Source organism: Trachypithecus francoisi, unplaced genomic scaffold (genome assembly GCF_009764315.1).
Source record: "Trachypithecus francoisi isolate TF-2019V2 unplaced genomic scaffold, Tfra_2.0 Lachesis_group14, whole genome shotgun sequence".
Taxonomy (NCBI): Eukaryota; Metazoa; Chordata; class Mammalia; order Primates; family Cercopithecidae; genus Trachypithecus; species Trachypithecus francoisi.
Genome location: NW_022681459.1, coordinates 58487710 through 58505889, shown reverse-complemented (window position 1 = coordinate 58505889; position 18180 = coordinate 58487710). Strand labels below are relative to the sequence as shown.

At 53.2% G+C, this 18180-nt stretch overlaps 1 protein-coding gene across 1 annotated transcript in view; it reads left to right on the top strand.

The window, feature by feature from the left end:
* The window catches only part of MPPED1 (metallophosphoesterase domain containing 1), an 86790-nt gene extending 69273 nt beyond the window's left edge, over window positions 1–17517 (top strand). The window contains exons 4-6 of the mRNA XM_033233692.1: window positions 7955–8070; window positions 12154–12267; window positions 15157–17517. Coding sequence (XP_033089583.1) covers window positions 7955–8070; window positions 12154–12267; window positions 15157–15275 — 349 coding nt within the window. The 3' untranslated portion in view covers window positions 15276–17517. The remainder of the gene's footprint in view (window positions 1–7954; window positions 8071–12153; window positions 12268–15156) is intronic.
* Window positions 17518–18180: the final 663 nt, after the last annotated feature.

Below are 18180 nucleotides of genomic sequence, written 5' to 3'. Positions count from 1 at the left end.
CTTCTGGATGTCTTGGGCTTGGGGCATGACTTGACTCCTCCTGTCCCCCGACATCCTTTTTTTTTTGAGATGGAGTCTTGCTCTGTCACCCAGGCTGGAGTGCAGTGGCATGATCTCGGCTCACTACAACCTCCATCCGCCGGGTGCAAATGATTTTCCTGCCTCAGCCTCCTGAGTAGCTGGGATTACCGCCACCATGCCCAGCTAATTTTTGTATTTTTAATCGAGATGGGGTTTCATCACATTGGCCAGGCTGGTCTCAAACTCCTGACCTCAGGTGATCCACCCGCCTCGGCCTTCCAAAGTGCTGAGATTACAGGCGTGAGCCACCGCACCCGGCCCCTGTCCTGCAACATTCTAATAAAAACTGGAACATCACCTCTTCCCATTGATGGAGCTCCTGGATATTTGGAAGGCATTTTCACAGTGGTGGTGCAGTCTCATCCTCCTAACTCCTCTCCTCCTCCCTCCTTTCCTCCCCTGCGTCAGGCAGTGGGACACAGAGGAGAACAAGAGGACTGGGGACAGAGGCATCATTAACCCCATCTTTACACAGGAGGAAACTGAGGCTGGAAGAGGTGCAGTGACCAGCCAGGGGCAGAACTGGGGTGTCCAATGCCCACTTCAGTGCCCTTTCTACCCAGTAGAGGAGAACGAGGCAGCCTCTGGCCCCTGGACCCAATGCTGTGGTGTCAGCTGTCCCCGTGTCCCCAGATCCTGCAGGCAAGGCTGGTCCTTCTGTGCATTTGGAGATGTTCTCATGGCCCCCAAGATGGGCAAGGGTGTGATGGGGAGGGAAAAAGGAACAAATTCCAGACCCACTACCCTGTTGAGATCTGGTTCTTCATCCAGCTCTGCCTGGGCCTCCCTGTGTGACCCTGGGAAGTGGAGCAACCTCTCTGGGCATTGGGGTGGGGGAACAGGGCAGATTCCGGCTCCCCGAGATTTGAGGTCATGTGTTTCCAAGAAGCTGGCAGGAAACTGTTACCCCTAGAGGAAGGGTCCTTGGTGCTGGGTGAGGGGAAGGTGGGACAGGCAGCGGCTCTACCAGGGGCCAGCTCCTGGGGGTGCACAGGGTCTCTGATATGTTTCCGAGTGTTTCCTTCAAATAACCGCCCCCTGCCGTGGCTCTTGGGAACCAACAGACGTGTTCTCTCCATACTGATGGGACTTCCTCCTGCCTTGTAAATATTTGATCAGATTTTTGAAAAATGGAGGCTGCGTTTGGAAGGCAGCACCCGCAATGGGCTGCTTCATTTTCTGTTGGCTGATGGGGCTGGGGCGCCAGGGAGGACCCTAAGTGGCTTCTAAGCTGCTGAGTCCTTCCCAGAAGCACCTTACCCACTCCCCCGACCTGCCTGCTAGGGCTCTGAATGTGTCTAGGACCACGGCGTCAGAAAATTCCAGCTGTGAGCTCAGCAGGTTAGAACTGGGGCAGCCTTGGGAGCTGCCAATGAGGCGCTGTCGGCTCTTCTCCACCAGGAACTGTGGCAGGAAAGCATTTTACTCTGTGACTCAGTCTGTGTGGATGTGGGTGGCTATTTAAATAGAAGTATATTCAACTGAAGTATCCCTTTCCTGGCTTGATGGACTCTCAAATCTTGGGGAGCTGATGTTTTCTATTTTTTTTTTTTAAATGCTGTTGCCATTCATCAAAATGCAATTTGAAAGACCCTGCTATACGCCAAAGGTTTTTCATTCAGGCTCCATGGGTGAGTCTCAGGAGGGCTCCATGATAATAATAGTGATAGCCATAATGGTGGTAGTGGTGGTATACGAGGTGATGGTGATTGTGGTGATATTGATAATGGTGGTGGATGATGGTGATGATGGTAATGGTGATGGTGGTGATGGGAGTGATGATGGTGATGTTGATGTTGATAATGGTGGTGGTGATGATGGTGGTGGTGATGGAGATGATGGTGGTGATATGATTGAGGAGGCGGTGGTGGTGATGGAGGTGGTGATGATGGAGGTGGTGGTTGGGGAGGTGGTGGTTATGGAGGTGCTGGTAGTGATGGTGGTGATGAAGGTGGTGGTGGTGGTGATGGAGGTGGTGATAAAGATGATGGTGGTGGTGATGGTGGTGGTGGTGTTGGTGATTGTGGAGGTGGTGGTGATGGTGGTGGTGGTGGTGGCGATGGAGGTGGTGGTGATGGTGATGGAGGTGGTGGCGATGGAAGTGTGATGGAGGTGGTGGTAATAATTGAGGTGCTGGTGATGGAGACGGTGGTGGTGATGGTGAGAGTGGTAGTGATGGAGGTGGTGGTGGTGATGATGTTGGTGATGATGGAGGTGGTGGAGGTGGTGGTGATGGAGGTGGTAGTGGTGATGATGTTGGTGATGATGGAGGTGATGGTGGTGGTGGTGATGGAGGTGGTGGTGATGGAGGTGGTGGTGGTGATGATGTTGGTGGTGATGGAGGTGATGGTGGTGGTGATGGAGGTGGTGGTGATGGAGGTGGTGGTGGTGATGATGGTGATGACGGAGGTGGTGATGGAAGTGGTGCTGGGGGTGATTATAGGGATGATGGAGGTGATGGAGATGATGAACTTGCAATATGTTGAACACTTACTGTGAACCAAGCCCTGTTTTAAGTACTTTACGTGGATTAACTGATTTAATCATTTCAACAGCCCTATTGAGACATACAGTATTATCCCCACTTTACAGATGGGAAATTGGGGCATAGAAGTTAAGTTCTTTGTTCAAGGTCACACAGGTGGTAAGGGGTGGACCTTACTGGGTGGAGTAACCCAGGTCTAACTCCAAGATGCACTCGCAGTTGGGTGTAAAATTGTGTGTGTGCATGTTAGGGGGTGATACATATTTCTGCAGAGAGAAACTTGGTTTCCTGCAGGCCTGTGTGGATGTGTCTGAGGAAGGCAGTGCCCCCTAATGGAATTAACCACTGTCCTTGGTGCCACCCACCCAGAGGCCGTTCCTCGGCCGCAGCTGCCTGGTTTCCTCAATTGCTGGGCACTGCCTGTGGGTGGGGGTCCCTGGGAGAGCCCATACTGAGGGTGCAGGCAGCTCTTCTGTGCCCTACCCCTCACACTTAATTTTTCCTCTCCCAGGCCTGGGGGCGGATGCCCAGGCACAGCCCGGAAAGCACAACCAGTCTTATTCCCCAGGCCCCCGCCTGTGCAAGGGGCTCTCCTGGACCCTGCTTATGGCTGGGTGTAGGGGACCCCTTTTTTCTTCTCCCTCAAGAACCAGGTAGGAGGGAGAGCCCTCTTCCTCAAGGTCCAGACCTCGGCTGGTAGGGGACAGGGGAAGTGGTGGTCTGGTGTGTTCTGCCTGCTTTTAGTACATTCCTCTGGGGGTTCTGGGGCGTCTCTTTCTAATGAGGGGGATTGGTTGCAGCTTTGGCGTTTTGGCTGCAATCCCAAGAGCAGGTAAAGTCCTGCTCAACATCCTGTTAACAACGTATTCGTTAATTCAGTCCCCTCTCACCCACCACCATTCGTTAAACATAGATTTGCGTGTCTCCTGGGCTGGTGTCTGAAACAATGAAAAGGCCTTTGACCCCAAATAACCAGTGTGATCACCCATCGTCCTCCGTCAGAAGCCCGATCCCAGGAGATGCCTCTGTAGGCTTGAAGGCAGGGCGGGGCAGTAGGGAGAGAACATCAGCTATGGGTTTAAGAGTGGCTTCTCCACTGACCCACCGTGTGAACCTGGGCACCTTCCGTTCCCTCGCCAAATCTCTGTCTTCTAGTCCAGGACCTGCCAGCATAGGGTTTTCAAATGGTGTTCCATGGAACCCCCAGGGTTCCAAGGAGGTACACTGGGCGCCTGCCAACAGGGTAGTATGTTGAGTTAACAGCCAGGGGTGTCAGTCACCCCACGGAACAGTGCATGACCCAGGGAGGGATTTCAGTGGCAGCCTTGGGCACAGAAGAGATAATGGCAAAACCCACCCCTCCCCCAGCCCCACCGACTCTCACAGCGTGTGGTGGCGGGAGAGTGGTAGTGAGGCGCCCTGTCTGGGCCAGCACGCCAGGACCCAAGTCCTGTGCCATCTCACCACTGGGAGCCTCAGTATCCTCATTTGTAAAAGGGGAATAATGCTAGTCCCTCTTTCACAGCGTTGTTATAACAGCTGAGCCCATCCCAGTCATGCACGTACTCGGGGCCTGGCAGAGCAGTAGGTGCACAGGAAATGCTGGTGGCTGTTTTTATTTTCCAACTTCTGGTCCTCAATTTTCTCATCTACAAAACATGTAGAAGGAGACTTGTCTGGCCAACTGTGCTGCAGGGGTGAAGGTCATCCCAGGGCAGCGGGTGGGGAGGTGATGTGGGGATGGCAATTGCATTAGTGTGTTGGGCTGTGTAACTGAGGATCAAACCCAGTGGTGTAAAACAACAGAAATTCACTCCCTCACGGTTCTGGAGGCCAGAAGCCTGGAGAGGCCACCGCAAGATTGGTTCCTTTTGGGAGGCTCTGAGGGAAAATGATTCCGGACCACTCTTCTAGCTGCTGCTTTATTTTGAGACAGGGTCTTGCTCTGTTGCCCAGGCTGGAGTGCAGTGGCACAATCTTAGCTCACTGCAGTCTTGACCTCCTGGGCTCAAGCAGTCCTCTCCCACCCTATCCTCTTGAGTAACTGGGATTACAGGTGTGCACCACTATGACCAACTAACTTTTAAAAAATATTTTTATAGAGACAGGGTCTTACTGTGTTGCCCAGGCTGGTCTTGCACTCAAGGGCTCAAGCAGTCCTCCTGCCTCAGCCTCCCAAAGCACTGGGTTTACAGGCATGAGCTACCATGCTTGGCCACACTCTCGTGGTTTCTGATAGTTGCTGGTGATCCTGGTCATTCTTTGGCTTGTGGAAGTGTCACTTCAGTCTCTACCTCCATTGTCACCTGGTGTTCTTCCCTCTGCCGGTGTCTCTATGTTACCACATGGCCCTCTTTTAAGGGCCTCTTTTTAAGCCCTCACTCCCTCAGAAACCCGGGGTCCCCGCTCCCTCATCCCCACCCAGCCCAACATCTCCACAGCCTGTGAACCACCTCCCATCTCTCCTCTCTGCCCCCACCCCACCACCCAGTCCACACTGAGGTCATCCCTCATCTGCATACCCCCTCCCCCACCCCCACTGTCCCATCATTGGATGTAAGACCTACACGAATCCAGTATGATCTCATCTTAGCTTGATTTCATCTACAAAGAACCTCTTTCTAAATAAGGTCATATTCACAGGTCCCGGGTGTTGGCAACATGTCTTTTTGGGGGACACAATTTGATTCACAGCAGTGGTGGTGGTGGTGGTGATGGTGATGGTGGCTGTCTTAGACCATTTGGGCTGCTACAAGCAAATGTCATAGACTAGGTGGTTTCTAAACAACAGAAGTGTGTTTCTGATAGTCTGGAGGCTAGAATTCCAAGATCAAGGTGCTGGCAGATTCCATGTCTGGTGAGGACCCACTTCCTGGTTCATAGATGGCACCTCCTTGCTGTTTCCTTACATAGTGGAAGGAGCAAGGGATGTCTCATGTCTCTCCTTATAAGGGCACTGATCCCATTTGAGAGGGCTCCACTCTCATGACCTCATCACCTCCCAGAGGCCCCACCTCCTAGTACTAGTACCTTGGGGATTAGATTTCAAAATATTAATTTTGGGGGGATGCAAACATTTAGATCATAGCAATGGTTGATGTAGTGGTGGTGATGGAGGTGGTAGGAGGTAGTGGTGGTGGTGATGGAGGTGCTGGTGGTGGTAGTGGAAGCCCTGGTGATGATGGAGGTAGTGGTGCTGGTGATGGTGATGACGGTGGTGGTGACAGGTGTGATGGAGGTGGTGGTGATGGAAGTGGTGATGCAAGTGGAGGTGGTGGTGGTGGTGGAGGTGGTGGAGGTGGTGGTGGTGATGGAGATAGTGATGGAGGTGGTGGTGGTGGTGATAGTGGTGGTGGTGATCGAGGTGGTGATAGAACTGGTGGTGGTAGTGATGGAGTTGGTGGTGGTGGAGGAGGAGGTACTAGTAATGGAGGTGGTGGTGGAAGTGCTGGTGATGGTGGAGGTGGTGGTGGTGGAGGTGGTGGTAGTGGAGGTGGTAGAGGTAGTGCTGGTGGTGGAGGTGGTGGTGGTGGAGTTGGTGGTGGTGGAGGAGGAGGTACTAGTAATGGAGGTGGTGGTGGAAGTGCTGGTGATGGTGGAAGTGGTGGTGGTGATGGTGGAGGTAGTGGTGGTGGAGGTGGTGGTGGCAGAGGTAGTGGTGGCGGTGGTGGAAGTGCTGGTGATGGTGGAAGTGGTAGTGGTGGTGGTGGAGGTGGTGGTGGAGGTGGTGGTGGTAGTGGAGGTGGTAGTGGAAGTGCTGGTGATGGTAGAGGTAGTGGTGATGGAGGTGATGGTGGTAGAGGTAGTGGTGGTGATGGAGGTAGTGATGGAGGTGGTGATGCTGGCTACTTCATCGACATAAAGGACCTATTCTTGTGGAATCATCTATGGGTGAAACCTCAGGGATGATTCTGATGCTTTTGTTGCAAATGACTGAAAACCCAGTTCAAATGGCTTTGTGTTGGCCCATATAATTGGCAAGTGCTGAGGTAGGGTGGGTGTCTGGTCCAGTTTGATCCAGCTGTTTCTTAGGTAGCTTAACAGCTGCTGACAACTCCCAAGGCTAGAGGCTCACTGTTTATACATAGGGATGACAGTATCCACTTTTCTTCTCCTTGAAAGAATCTGAGACTCCCTGCAATTGGAAGAATCTGGGTGATGTGTTCACCATTGAACTGACTAGGAGGAATATCTGGCACTGATGGGTCCAGGTCTTGGCTGCAGAGCAGGCTACCAGGCTGGTATTGCATTTAATGGTCTCGGTCCACCTGGCCCCACCCTCCCAGCTGGGGGTGGGTCAACTCTACCTGGACTCCCTGGCCAGAGCTTCCAGTATAAGCAAGAATGAGCAGCCCACACCTGGAATCTGCTCTCTTTTGATTGGGGGTCCACACACTCTGCCTGGGGGAGGGAGATTGGAGGGGCATCTTCCTGGGGTGGGGGTGGGGGTAGTGGAGAATGTAAAATGTTCCCTGTGTATTTTCTTTTTTTCTTTTTTTTTTGAGACGGAGTCTCACTCTGTCGCCCGGGCTGGAGTGCAGTGGCCGAATCTCAGCTCACTGCAAGCTCCACTTCCTGGGTTCACGCCATTCTCCTGCCTCAGCCTCCCGAGTAGCTGGGACTACAGGCGCCCGCTACCTCGCTCGGCTAGTTTTTTTTTGTATTTTTTAGTAGAGACAGGGTTTCACAGTGTTAGCCAGGATGGTCTCGATCTCCTGACCTCGTGATCCGCCCGTCTCGGCCTCCCAAAGTGCTGGGATTACAGGCTTGAGCCACCGCGCCCGGCCATCCCTGTGGATTTTCTTGGAAAGGCTTGGAGCAGGAAAGGTTTTAGGAAGAAGCTGATATGTGTATATATATGTGTATATATATATATATATATATACACACACACACACACACACACATATAAACACACACACACACATACATACACACATATACATATACATATATATACACACACACATACACCCATATATGCATTTAAAAATATTTTTTTAGAGAGCGTCTTACTGTGTTGCCCAGGCTGGTCTTGCATGTATATGTATATATGTGTGTATGTGTGTGTGTGCGTATGTGTGTGTGTGTATATATGTATATATGTATTTAGCTTTCTTTTTTTTGGTTATGTAATAATACTTATGGAAAAACAGAAACTACAGGTAAGCAGAAGGAGACAGGAAAGAGAATTGCCCGGGGACCCACAGCCCGCCAGTGGGTCAGAGTCCTGGTGAGTCCCTGCCTTCCCTGGGTGGAGACCGTCCCTGACTTTCCAGGTAGCAAGTTGGTCCTGAAGACCACCTGGCCTGTGGGGAGTTCCGCCTTCCGTGTGACCGCCCCGTACCTTCACCTGCCCTCCCTCAACCACCTGCACTTCTTCTGCAGGCAGCCCTGGTTCTATGGCTGGGGCTTCAACCTCCCGCGAGGACAAGCCCTGCTGGAGAAATGGAACCTCATTCCCGAAGGCGTAGACATCCTGATAACCCATGGACCGCCACTAGGTAAGGCTCTGCTGGCCTGGCCCTCCAGCTCGCCCACCTGGGCTGGTGGGTGGGCTCTGGGATGGGGGGCTGGCTGGGCCTGGCCTGTGTAGGGGAGCCCTGGAGGGGCTCTGAGTCCCACTTGCTGGGGCAGTGAGGACACGTCACCCCATGGTCCCTCTTATTTCCTGAGTGCCCACTGAGAGCTGGAGGCTTGACTTGTTACCTTGTGGGCTCCTCACAACAGCACGGGAGGCCAGAGTCACCCGTCCATTTGACATGCAGGACCCTGGAGCTTTGGCTTATGCCTCTGCAGACCCCAGTCCTGGGTGCTGAAAATCACCAGAGCCCTGCACAGGGCTTCGTCCGGGCAGCCCTCACTCCCTCAGAAACCCGGGGTCCCCTCTCCCTCACCCCCACCCAGCCCAACGTCCCCACGGCCTGGGATTCACCTCCCATCTCTCCTCTCTGCCTCCACCCCACGACCCAATCCACACTGAGGTCATCCCTCATCTACATACCACCTCCCCCACCCCCACTGTCCCATCTGGGGGCTTTCTCAGTTCCCTTCCTTTCCTCATTCCCACAGCCTGGCCATCACCACATCCCTCCCATTCTGCCTCCAAACTGCCTCCCACTCCCCCTTTTCTCCATACTGCTGACCCCGCCTCAGTCCAGAACAATGTCCTCTCTCTCTCATTCCCATGGTCATGGTGGAGGTAGTGGTGATGGAGGTGGTGATGGTGGAGATGGTGGTGGTGGAGGTGGTGATGGTGGTAGAGGTGATGAAGGTGGTGGTGATGAAAGTGATGGTGGTGACAGAGGTGATGGCGGGAGGTGGAGGTGGTGGTGGTGATGGGAGGTAGTGATGGTGATGGAGGTGGTGGCAGTGGGGATGGGTGGTGGTGGTGATGATGGAGGTGGTGGTGATGGTGGGTGGTGGGGGTGATGAGGAGGTGGAGGTGGTGGTGGTGGTGGGAGGTAGTGATGGTAATGGAGGTGGTGGCAGTGGGGATGGGGAGGTGGTGGTGATGGAGGTGTTGGTGGTGGTGATAGAGGTGGTGGTTATGGTGGGAGGTGGAGGTGGTGGTGGTGGGAGATGATGGTGATGGTAGTAGTGGTGGTGATGGAGGTGGTGATGGTTGTGGAGGTGGTGGTGATGGAGGTGATGGTGATGGACGTGGTAATGAGGTGGTGATGGAGGTGGTGGTGGTGGTGATAGAGGTGGTGATGGTGGTGGTGGTGATGGGGGTGGTGGTGGTGATGGAGGTGGTGGTGATGGTGGTGGTGGTGGTGGTGGTGGAGGTGGTGGTGGTGGTGATGGGGTGGTGATGGTGATGGAGGTGGTGGTGGTGGTGATGGAGGTGGTGGTGGTGGTGATGGGGTGGTGATGGTGATGGAGGTGGTGGTGGAGGTGCTGGTGGTGGTGATGGAGGTGGTGATGGGGTGGTGATGGTGATGGAGGTGGTGGTGGTGCTGGTGGTGGTGGTGATGGAGGTGGTGGTTATGGTGGGAGGTGGAGGTGGTGGTGGTGGGAGATGATGATGGTGATGGTAGTAGTGGTGGTGATGGAGGTGGTGGTGATGGAGGTGGTAATGAGGTGGTGATGGAGGTGGTGATGGTGGTGATGGAGGTGGTGATGGTGGTGATGGTGATGGAGGTGGTGGTGGTGATGGAGATGGTGATGGAGGTGGTGGTGGTGCTGGTGGTGGTGGAGGTGGTGGTGGTGGTGATGGAGGTGGTGGTGGTGATGGAGATGGTGATGGAGGTGGGGGTGGTGACGGAGGTGGTGGTGGTGATGGGGGGGTGGTGGTGATGGTAATGGAGGTGGTGCTGGTGGTGATGGGGGTGGTAGTGGTGGTGACGGAGGTGGTGGTGGAGGTGGTGGTGGAGATGGTGATGGAGGTGGTAATGGAAGTGGTGGAGATGAAGCTCTTGTCCCTTCCAGTCCACTCACTTTACATCAGCAGGAGGGAGTTCTCTGTATCCTTATGTATGCCATGCCATCCCTCTGTGGCCCTCTGTGGCTCCCTCAGTCCGCTCAATGAAGTTCAATCTCCCAGCAGTTTGGCCCATATCAGTGTCTTGCTCCCACCACCACCTCCAGAAACCCACCGTCACTCCCTCAGTGCTTGGAACCAGCCCCTGTGCTGGGCGACACTGGTCCAGGGTAACCCCTTCAGTGTGTGCCTGGGTTGAGGGGGCCCCCAGGCTGCAGGGTGGAGGGTTTAGGAACAACCAAGCCCCATGGGACACATTCAGGGGTGAGGGAAGCTTGAGGAGTCAGGAGAGATAACTGCTGTTAGGCTACCTGGGGAGCTTGCACAAGCTGTGATCCCAGAATTGGGTCTGGGGAGGTAGAGAAGGGGAGGGAAGGGTGTCCCGGGCAGAAGCCATGGGGGAGGCTGTGGGGTGAGGCACGGGACAGCTTGAGTGTCACTGGCTCACACACCAGTTCAGGAAGAAACTCCTGATACCACTTTGTGCCCCGACCCAGCCAGTGCCCCACGGCCCCTCTGCCTCCTCACAAAGTCCAGGAAAGGAAGGTTTTGTCAGCCTCACCCTCACAGGTGGAAGCGGAGGCCTGGGCTCTGGTGTGATTTAAGCAGCACAGTGAGGTTGTAGCCGGGTTTGTATCAGCCCCACCGGAAGCCACCTGAGCCTCGGGACGGTTCTGGTCAACATTCAGTGTCATCGGTCACTGACAGTGAGGCTGAGCAGCAAAGGCGTCTTGTTCTCTTCCTTCTCTTTTCGTTCCCTTGCTCCCCTTCTCCCTCCTTTCCCTATCTCCTTTTTTCCTCCTTTTTTCTTCTCCCCTCTTTCTTTTCTCCCCTCCTCCCGCTTCCTTCTTTCTCTCCCTCTCTCCTTTCCATGCATCCATCTCTCCGAACATGGTGTCGTTTGGCTTCCTGCTCTCTGGACGCCCCACCCAGGCCCTTCACACACCTCCTGGCTCCTGCCTCAGGGCTGCCCGTGTGCCAGGCGCTCCAGCTGGTGCTGCCCTTGCATTGTCTCCAGACTGTGCGCGCCAGGGCGCCGAGGTGCTGGAGACCCTCCCCACAACACACACTCTAGAATTGAGGAAGGGGCTGGCCTCATGCATGGTGGGATCCCAGTGCCCAGCCCAAGCACTCTATTGGATGATACGGAGGTACAGAGAGGTTAAGTGACTTGCCCAAGGTCACACAGCCAGTAGGCAGCAGAGCCTGGGACTTCACCCCAGTGTCTACCCCCAGCCTGTGCCCAACGCTTTCCCAGCCTCTTTTCTCTGCTTTCCCCTACTTCTCCTCCTCCTCCTCCCTCATCGTTGTCTCTGTCTCTGTCTGTGTCTTCTCTTTACGCTGTTGCCGCTCACTTGGGCCTTTGACCGGAAGCTTCCCCTGTTCCCTTCCTGGCAGTTGCGGAAACCTGTTCTGCTCACCCAGAGAGGGGCCGCCACAAGCCCTAATTGTTCGCTTGGAGTAATCAATTATTCTCCGTTTGTGTAGCCATGTGAGGATAATAAGCAGCCACCATCTGGGCGGCTCCAGGAGGCTGGCAGTGGGGGCAGGCGCAGGCGCAGCCACGTGCGCGATGCTGCACCCACGGAGGAAGTTTCTGCTCATGAGTCTGTGCTTTTTAGGAAGTTTCTGACATGGAAATCTCACTCCTGGGCTGTGTGTCAGCATGCCCCACTCTGCCACTGACCACCAGGGTGCCTGCCCTTGGGACTCACCCGTCCCTCTCTGGCCTCCGTTTGCTGACCTCTGCAGTGGGCAGATGCCACCCTTGAGGCCACTCAAGCACAGATGGTTGGGGGAGGGGGGCGCTAGCAGCTACTGAGTACCCTGCCCCAAGTGCCTGGCCCATGCTAAGCTCTTTCAAGGAGGCCCTCAGTGCAACCCTGTGGAGGAGGAGGCTGAGGCTGCAAGGTCCCGGATGGTTTCCGTCCCTGAAGGCTGAGGCAGGGCAGGGTTCTGGGGAGCTTGCTCGGGGAGAATAGTGCAAAGCCATAGTCCAGGAGCCCCATGCCTCTTGCAGGCTGCAGAAGCTGCTGCCAGGCATGGGGCAGTGAGGGGCTGGGACAGACCCCATCATGGCCTCCTGTTGTCTCCCCCACACCAGGCTTCCTGGACTGGGTCCCCAAGAAGATGCAGCGGGTGGGCTGTGTGGAGCTGCTCAATACCGTGCAGAGGCGAGTCCAGCCGCGGCTACATGTCTTTGGCCACATCCACGAAGGTCAGTACATGGTGGAGACGGGGACCTCACGGGCTAGGGGCTCCTAATGGACCCTCCAGCGGGCCCTCCCCTCCGTTCAGCCAGAAGGGAAGTAAATAGCCCATTCCTGCTGTTCGCTTTGTAACTGCTAACTGCCATACACACCCTGGCTGTCAATGAGCTATTGCTAAATGTTTAATAATAGGAAGATGATCACAAAATCCTGCATGACTTAGGGGGTGAATTTTGCTTCCGGGGAGCCCTGCAACTCTGCTGTGCCTCCAGCCTGGGAAGTCATCGGGAGGTGGGCAGGGGGTTTTCAGAGGAGGGGGTGTTTGGGCCACGACATGGAGGATGAATTTTATTTGGTGAGCACACTATGAATCCCTTAAAACTGGTGGCTCTGTCTTGTTGCTTCTGTCCCCTGGGCCTGGCATACAATAGGTGCTTAATAAGTGTGGAGGGACTACGTGTGATGGTGACGGTGATGTCAGCTCCAGGTCTATCATCCACACGGCCACGCCCTGGCCTGTTGCTGTGTGCAGGTGTTCCCTAGTAGACCTCAGCCATCCTCACCTGAGCCTCATTTCACCAGTTTGGCACAGATGTCTCTTTTTGCTCCTTTTGGATGTTTATCCCACCTCCCCAAGGCCTCTCTGTCACATCCCTGCCAGGAAGCATATTGGCTGCTGTGGGATGTCCGGACTGATGTGGTTTCCCCCAGAGGCATCTCCTGGCCTCCTGAACCTCTGTCTGGTTGGACCAGGGACCTCAGGCGTCCACATTGTCTGGTCCACATCAGATCGTTTTTCAGTTCAAAAGCAAGCCTCAAACCATTCATTCCCTGAGGGCCTCTGCAGCTCATTTTCAAGGGGCAGGAGTGATCAGACCTCACCTGGCCTGGGAGTAGCTCCTGGAGGAGCCCTGGGCACAGAAAAGTCATCAAAGCCAGATGTGAGAGGTCCTGGGAGAGATGGGCAGCTCACATGCTGTGGGATAATAATAATGGCTGTCATTTTCTGCGGCCCTACTATGGGCATGTAGCTCCATCAGATCCAAAGTTGCCTGTGACCCAAACCACACCCCCACACAACTGGACAGGCACAATTGGACTCCAAATAATAGGTCCTCACCTACCCACTCACCACTCCCTTCCTCCCCCAGCACCACACAGGGAAGGGGAAATGTTCCTTCTATCTTGGAGATGACCTGAGCTGAAGGATGAGGGGGACTCTAACAAATAAAGATGGTGGGAAGAGGGTATGGTGGAGGCAGAGAAAGTACATGACAATGATGATAATGATAGTGATGATGGTGAGAGGATGGTAGTGATAGTAGCAATGATGATGATGGTGGTGGCAATAATGACAGATGATGACCATGATCACAGTGGTATTGGTAGTGATGATGGTGATAGTAATCATGTCAGTGATGATGATGATACTGATGATGATGGTGGTAGTGGTGACAATGGTGATGATGATAATGATAAATGCAATGGTGGTGATGATGACAATGGTGATGATGATGGTGATTGTGGTGATGATGGTGCTGATACAATAATGGGGGTGATAATGACAGTGGTGTTGGTGGTGGTGATCATGATGGCATCAATGATGACATCATCAATACTGACAATGATGATGATAGTGATGATGGTGGTATGGTGGCGATAATGGTGATGATGATAATGATAAGGGTAGTGATGATGATCATGGTGGCATTGGTGATGACAACATTCTTGGTGATGGTGGTGGTGGTGATGATGTTGATGGTGAAGTGACGATGATGGCATTGGTGATGATGATGGTGATGGTGGTGGTATACTGATGTTGATGGCACTAGTGATGGTGATGATGGTGGCAGTGATAATGGTGATGTCAATAATGATAAGAGCAGTGATGATGATAGCATTGGTGATAATGATGGTGATAGTGGTGGTGATAATGATGATGATAATGATAGGAGCGGTGGTGATGATGTTGTGATAGTGATGATGTTGGCATTGCTTATGATGATGTTGATGGTGGTGGTGATGGGAATGATGGCGGTGGTGATTGTAGTGATGATGGCATTAGTGAAGATGATGATGGTGGTGGTGGTGGTGATGATAAGGGTGGTTATGATGATAGTGATGGTGATATGATGATGGCATTCTTGATGATGGTGATGGTGGTGGTGATGGGGATGATGGCAGTGGTGATTGTAGTGATTATGGCATTAGTGAACATGATGATGGTGGTGGTGATGATGATAAGGGTGGTTATGATGATGTTGATGGTGATATGATGATGGCATTTTTGATGATGTTGGTGATGGCAGTGGTGGTGGTGATAATGGTGATGATAAGGGTAGTGATGATGATGTTCATGGTGATAGTGATGATGATGGGACGAGTGATGGTGATGGTGACGGTAATGGTGGTGGCGGTAATGGTGAAGATGATAAGGGCGTTGGTGATGATGATGTTGATCATGATAGTGATGATGATGGCATTAGTGATGATGATTATGGTAGTGGTGGTGAAAATAGTGATGATCACGATAAGCATGGTGGTGGTGATGATGTTGATGGTGATGATGGTGATGCAGTGTTGGTGGTGATGGTGATAAGGATGGTGGTGAAGATGATGTCAATGATGATGACTCACTGTGTGCTTCTCATGTGCCAGGCACTGGGCCGGGCACAGTACACAGATAATTTTCTCATATAATCCTCACAGAAAGCTTGGAAGTGGCATGTATCATTATCATCTCCATTTTACAGATGAAGGGATTGACCTTGAGAGTTTACTAGCTTGCCCCAAACACATTCAGCCTATGGGGGCTGAGTGCCTTATGACTGCCACATCCACCTGACCATCCTCACTGCTCTGGCTGCTGACCTGATGGGCGTGTGCTTACTTTCCAGGGTATGGTGTCATGGCAGATGGGACGACCACCTATGTGAACGCGTCTGTATGCACTGTGAACTACCAGCCCGTGAACCCGCCCATAGTCATCGACCTCCCCACACCCCGGAACTCCTGACTGCTCCCCACTGCCCCAGTCCTGCCCGCTCGTGCCAGCTCCATAGGCCTGGTCCGGCCACCATTCCTTCCATGCTGAGTTGCCTGGACGACCCACCTGGGTGCGGGGACTGGCCTAGCAGGCAGGTCAGGGTCTTGGAACAACTCTTCAGCCTTCTGTCACCTGGAGTTGGGACCCTGCACATCCCCATCAGGGGTTCTGTGCTCATTTACTTTTTCTGCGTGTACATCCTGCGTGTACCTCGTTAAAGGACCTACTAAGCTCATGGCCCTGTCATGTTTGGGAAATGACTGAATCTTCATTCTTCTCCCTTGGACGCCCTCCTGGTTTGGGAAGCTGCTGCTCTTCAATGGGATTTGGAAGTTATACAAAATCTCCCTCTAACCATGGGTCTGTGTGGTGGCATCCCCTTGTGTTAGGGGTGGGTGGGAGGATTCGTGGGCTGCACAAAGACAGTCCTTGCTCTCCTCCCAAGTGAGGGAGGAGATAGGCCCAAGAAGGAGGCCCTCCGAGGGAGCATTTAGGGACATCTCAGGAATTCAGACCACACCTGGCCAGGCCCACAGCAGTTTGCCTGGCATTATCCCCTCTTCTTCTTCCTGTAGGCATTTCTGTTGACGTGAACAATGGCCTGAGTGTTCTAGGCATTCACTTGGCGCCTGGATGATGGGGGCTGGTTCTGCAGAATGAGCCGCTGGTGTGCATGCCCAGGACCAGCTAGAGGGTTCCCAGTCATGGGGGGATAACCCTTGGTCCCACGGGGAACATGCTATTCTGCAGAACTCGGTAGCCTGGATGGAGGGTCTGCAGGCTTAGGCTGCAGCAGGCCTACCATGGGTGTGAACCCGTGTCCAGGCACGCACTGACACACATGTACGCACGCACCCCTCTTAACTGAACCAAGTGGGTCCTGTGTTTCTCTTTTCTGCCCTGCAGTGAGGTTTTGTTCCTTGGTGTGGCTTCCCTTGCACCGTTAGGATTCTGTCTGGCATGCCTGCAGCTGAGGAAGCTGAAAGGGTTCAAAATCCTCATCCCAGGACCAGCCAGCCCTGTGAACAGGAGGGTGGCACAGGGACAGAGCAGGCCTCAGGCTTCAGCAGCCCCACCTTGGACAGCTTTTTTTTTTTCTTTGAATTAGGACTGGAGGGAGTGGGGGCAGGATGGTGGTGGGAACTGGTAGGGCTTAGATGAGGGGCAGGCAGTTAGGCAGAAATGGCAAGTTCAGGGTCAGATTCTGTCTTTAATATTTTGTTCATGATGGACTTTTTTTGCATTTATTTTTATTTTTAACATTGCATTAAAGTAGTAGTATTTGTCCTGATTGGTGATTTTTTTTGCACCCCCTTTACGTGTTCCTCTGAGAGGAGGGTGTCACTTCTTCACCCAGGTCCCAGCCCTGGGAACCAGCCTACCATGGCCCTTTTGCAGATATAGTCTCATTTCATCCTCAGATGGTCCTTCAAGGTAGGTACTTTATTCCCCATTTTAAAGATGAGACAATTGAGGCCAGAGGGGCGTGGCAACTTGCCTGGGGGCTCACAGCACAAAAGGAGCAGAGGCAGCATCTGACCCTTGTTCTCTGACCTCACTGCCCTCACTTTGCCATGACCCAAAGTTAGGTCCCTACAAAGCAATGCATGGTCCAAGGTTCTTTTGATTGTAATTTTGTTTTTAAGGGTCCTGTTCAAAACTGGTCTGAGCTCTGAGGAGTCCTGAACCCTGGGTGCAGCATCCTAGCATGCTGGGAGTCCTTTTCTGCCCGCACTGAGCTGGGCTTTTCGAGGGGTGGGGCTGCTGTCCCTGCAAGCCTGGCAGCAGCACTGTGTCAGGTTGGCTGAAGCTGAGCGCCGTGGGGTGTAGGGCTCCAGGAATCCCATTTGGCTGAAGGGGTTCCTGTAGCGGGGATGTTTACGAGGTCTCTCTGATGCCCCAGGTGTGGGACATGTGTGCGGTGGAGAAAAGTAGGCCCTTTCAGTGCCAGCTCCACTCAATTTCTGTGTGGACCAAGAACTATAAACTTAAAAAAAAATTTTTTTCCTAAGGTATCTTCAGAATATGGTGTATTTTTATGTGGAAAAGAAAAGTTATGAAGGCAGCTGTTACTTTAAGAGAAAATTCATTAAAAGTCCTCAAGATATGAAGATGACGGCGTGCTTCTCAATCATTTTGGCATAACTTGATTGTGGCTGTAATTTTTTTTTTTTTTTGTCAAGCATGTCAGACAATAAAGTCTTTGTAAAAAGAGAAGTCCACGCAGTGTCTCTTCCTTCCACATCTCTGGGTGTTGCCTGGGACACGTGGGGGCAGCGTGGTGTTCTCTTGCAGAATGCTGAGGCCTGGACAGAGCTTGGAGTCTGAAGACCTCCTTGTGGCAGTGGTTGGTGTCCCTCTGCTTGCTTTAGCCTCCCTTGGGGCAGGGGGATCCCAGATGTGGTGGTGTGGGCAGTTCTGGGTCCTCTTGTGTTCAAATACTTGGCTGCCTGGTCTCCCAAAATAGAACGCCTCCAGAGGCCTTCGCGCTGGACTCTTCTGGAAGTGGCACGTGCAGCCCAGTCCCTGTGAAGCACAGGGTCCAGACACTGCCCCGGAGAAACACTGTCAGGTACAGGGAGCCTCGTCTCAAAGTCCCCAGGCTGCAAAACTTCTGTCATTTTTATCCATCTGTCCGTCCATCCCTCTATATATCATCTACCCCTCCTTCTACCATCCCCCATCTATCCATCCCCCATCCCTCCATCTATCCATCCCCCATCTATCCATCCATCCCTCATCTGTCCATCTATCCATTCCTCCATCTAGCCATCCCCCATCCATCCATCCATCCCCCATCAATCCATCCATCCATCCCCATCTATCCATCCATCCCCCATCCATCTATCCATCCCCTCCTCCATCCATCCATCCC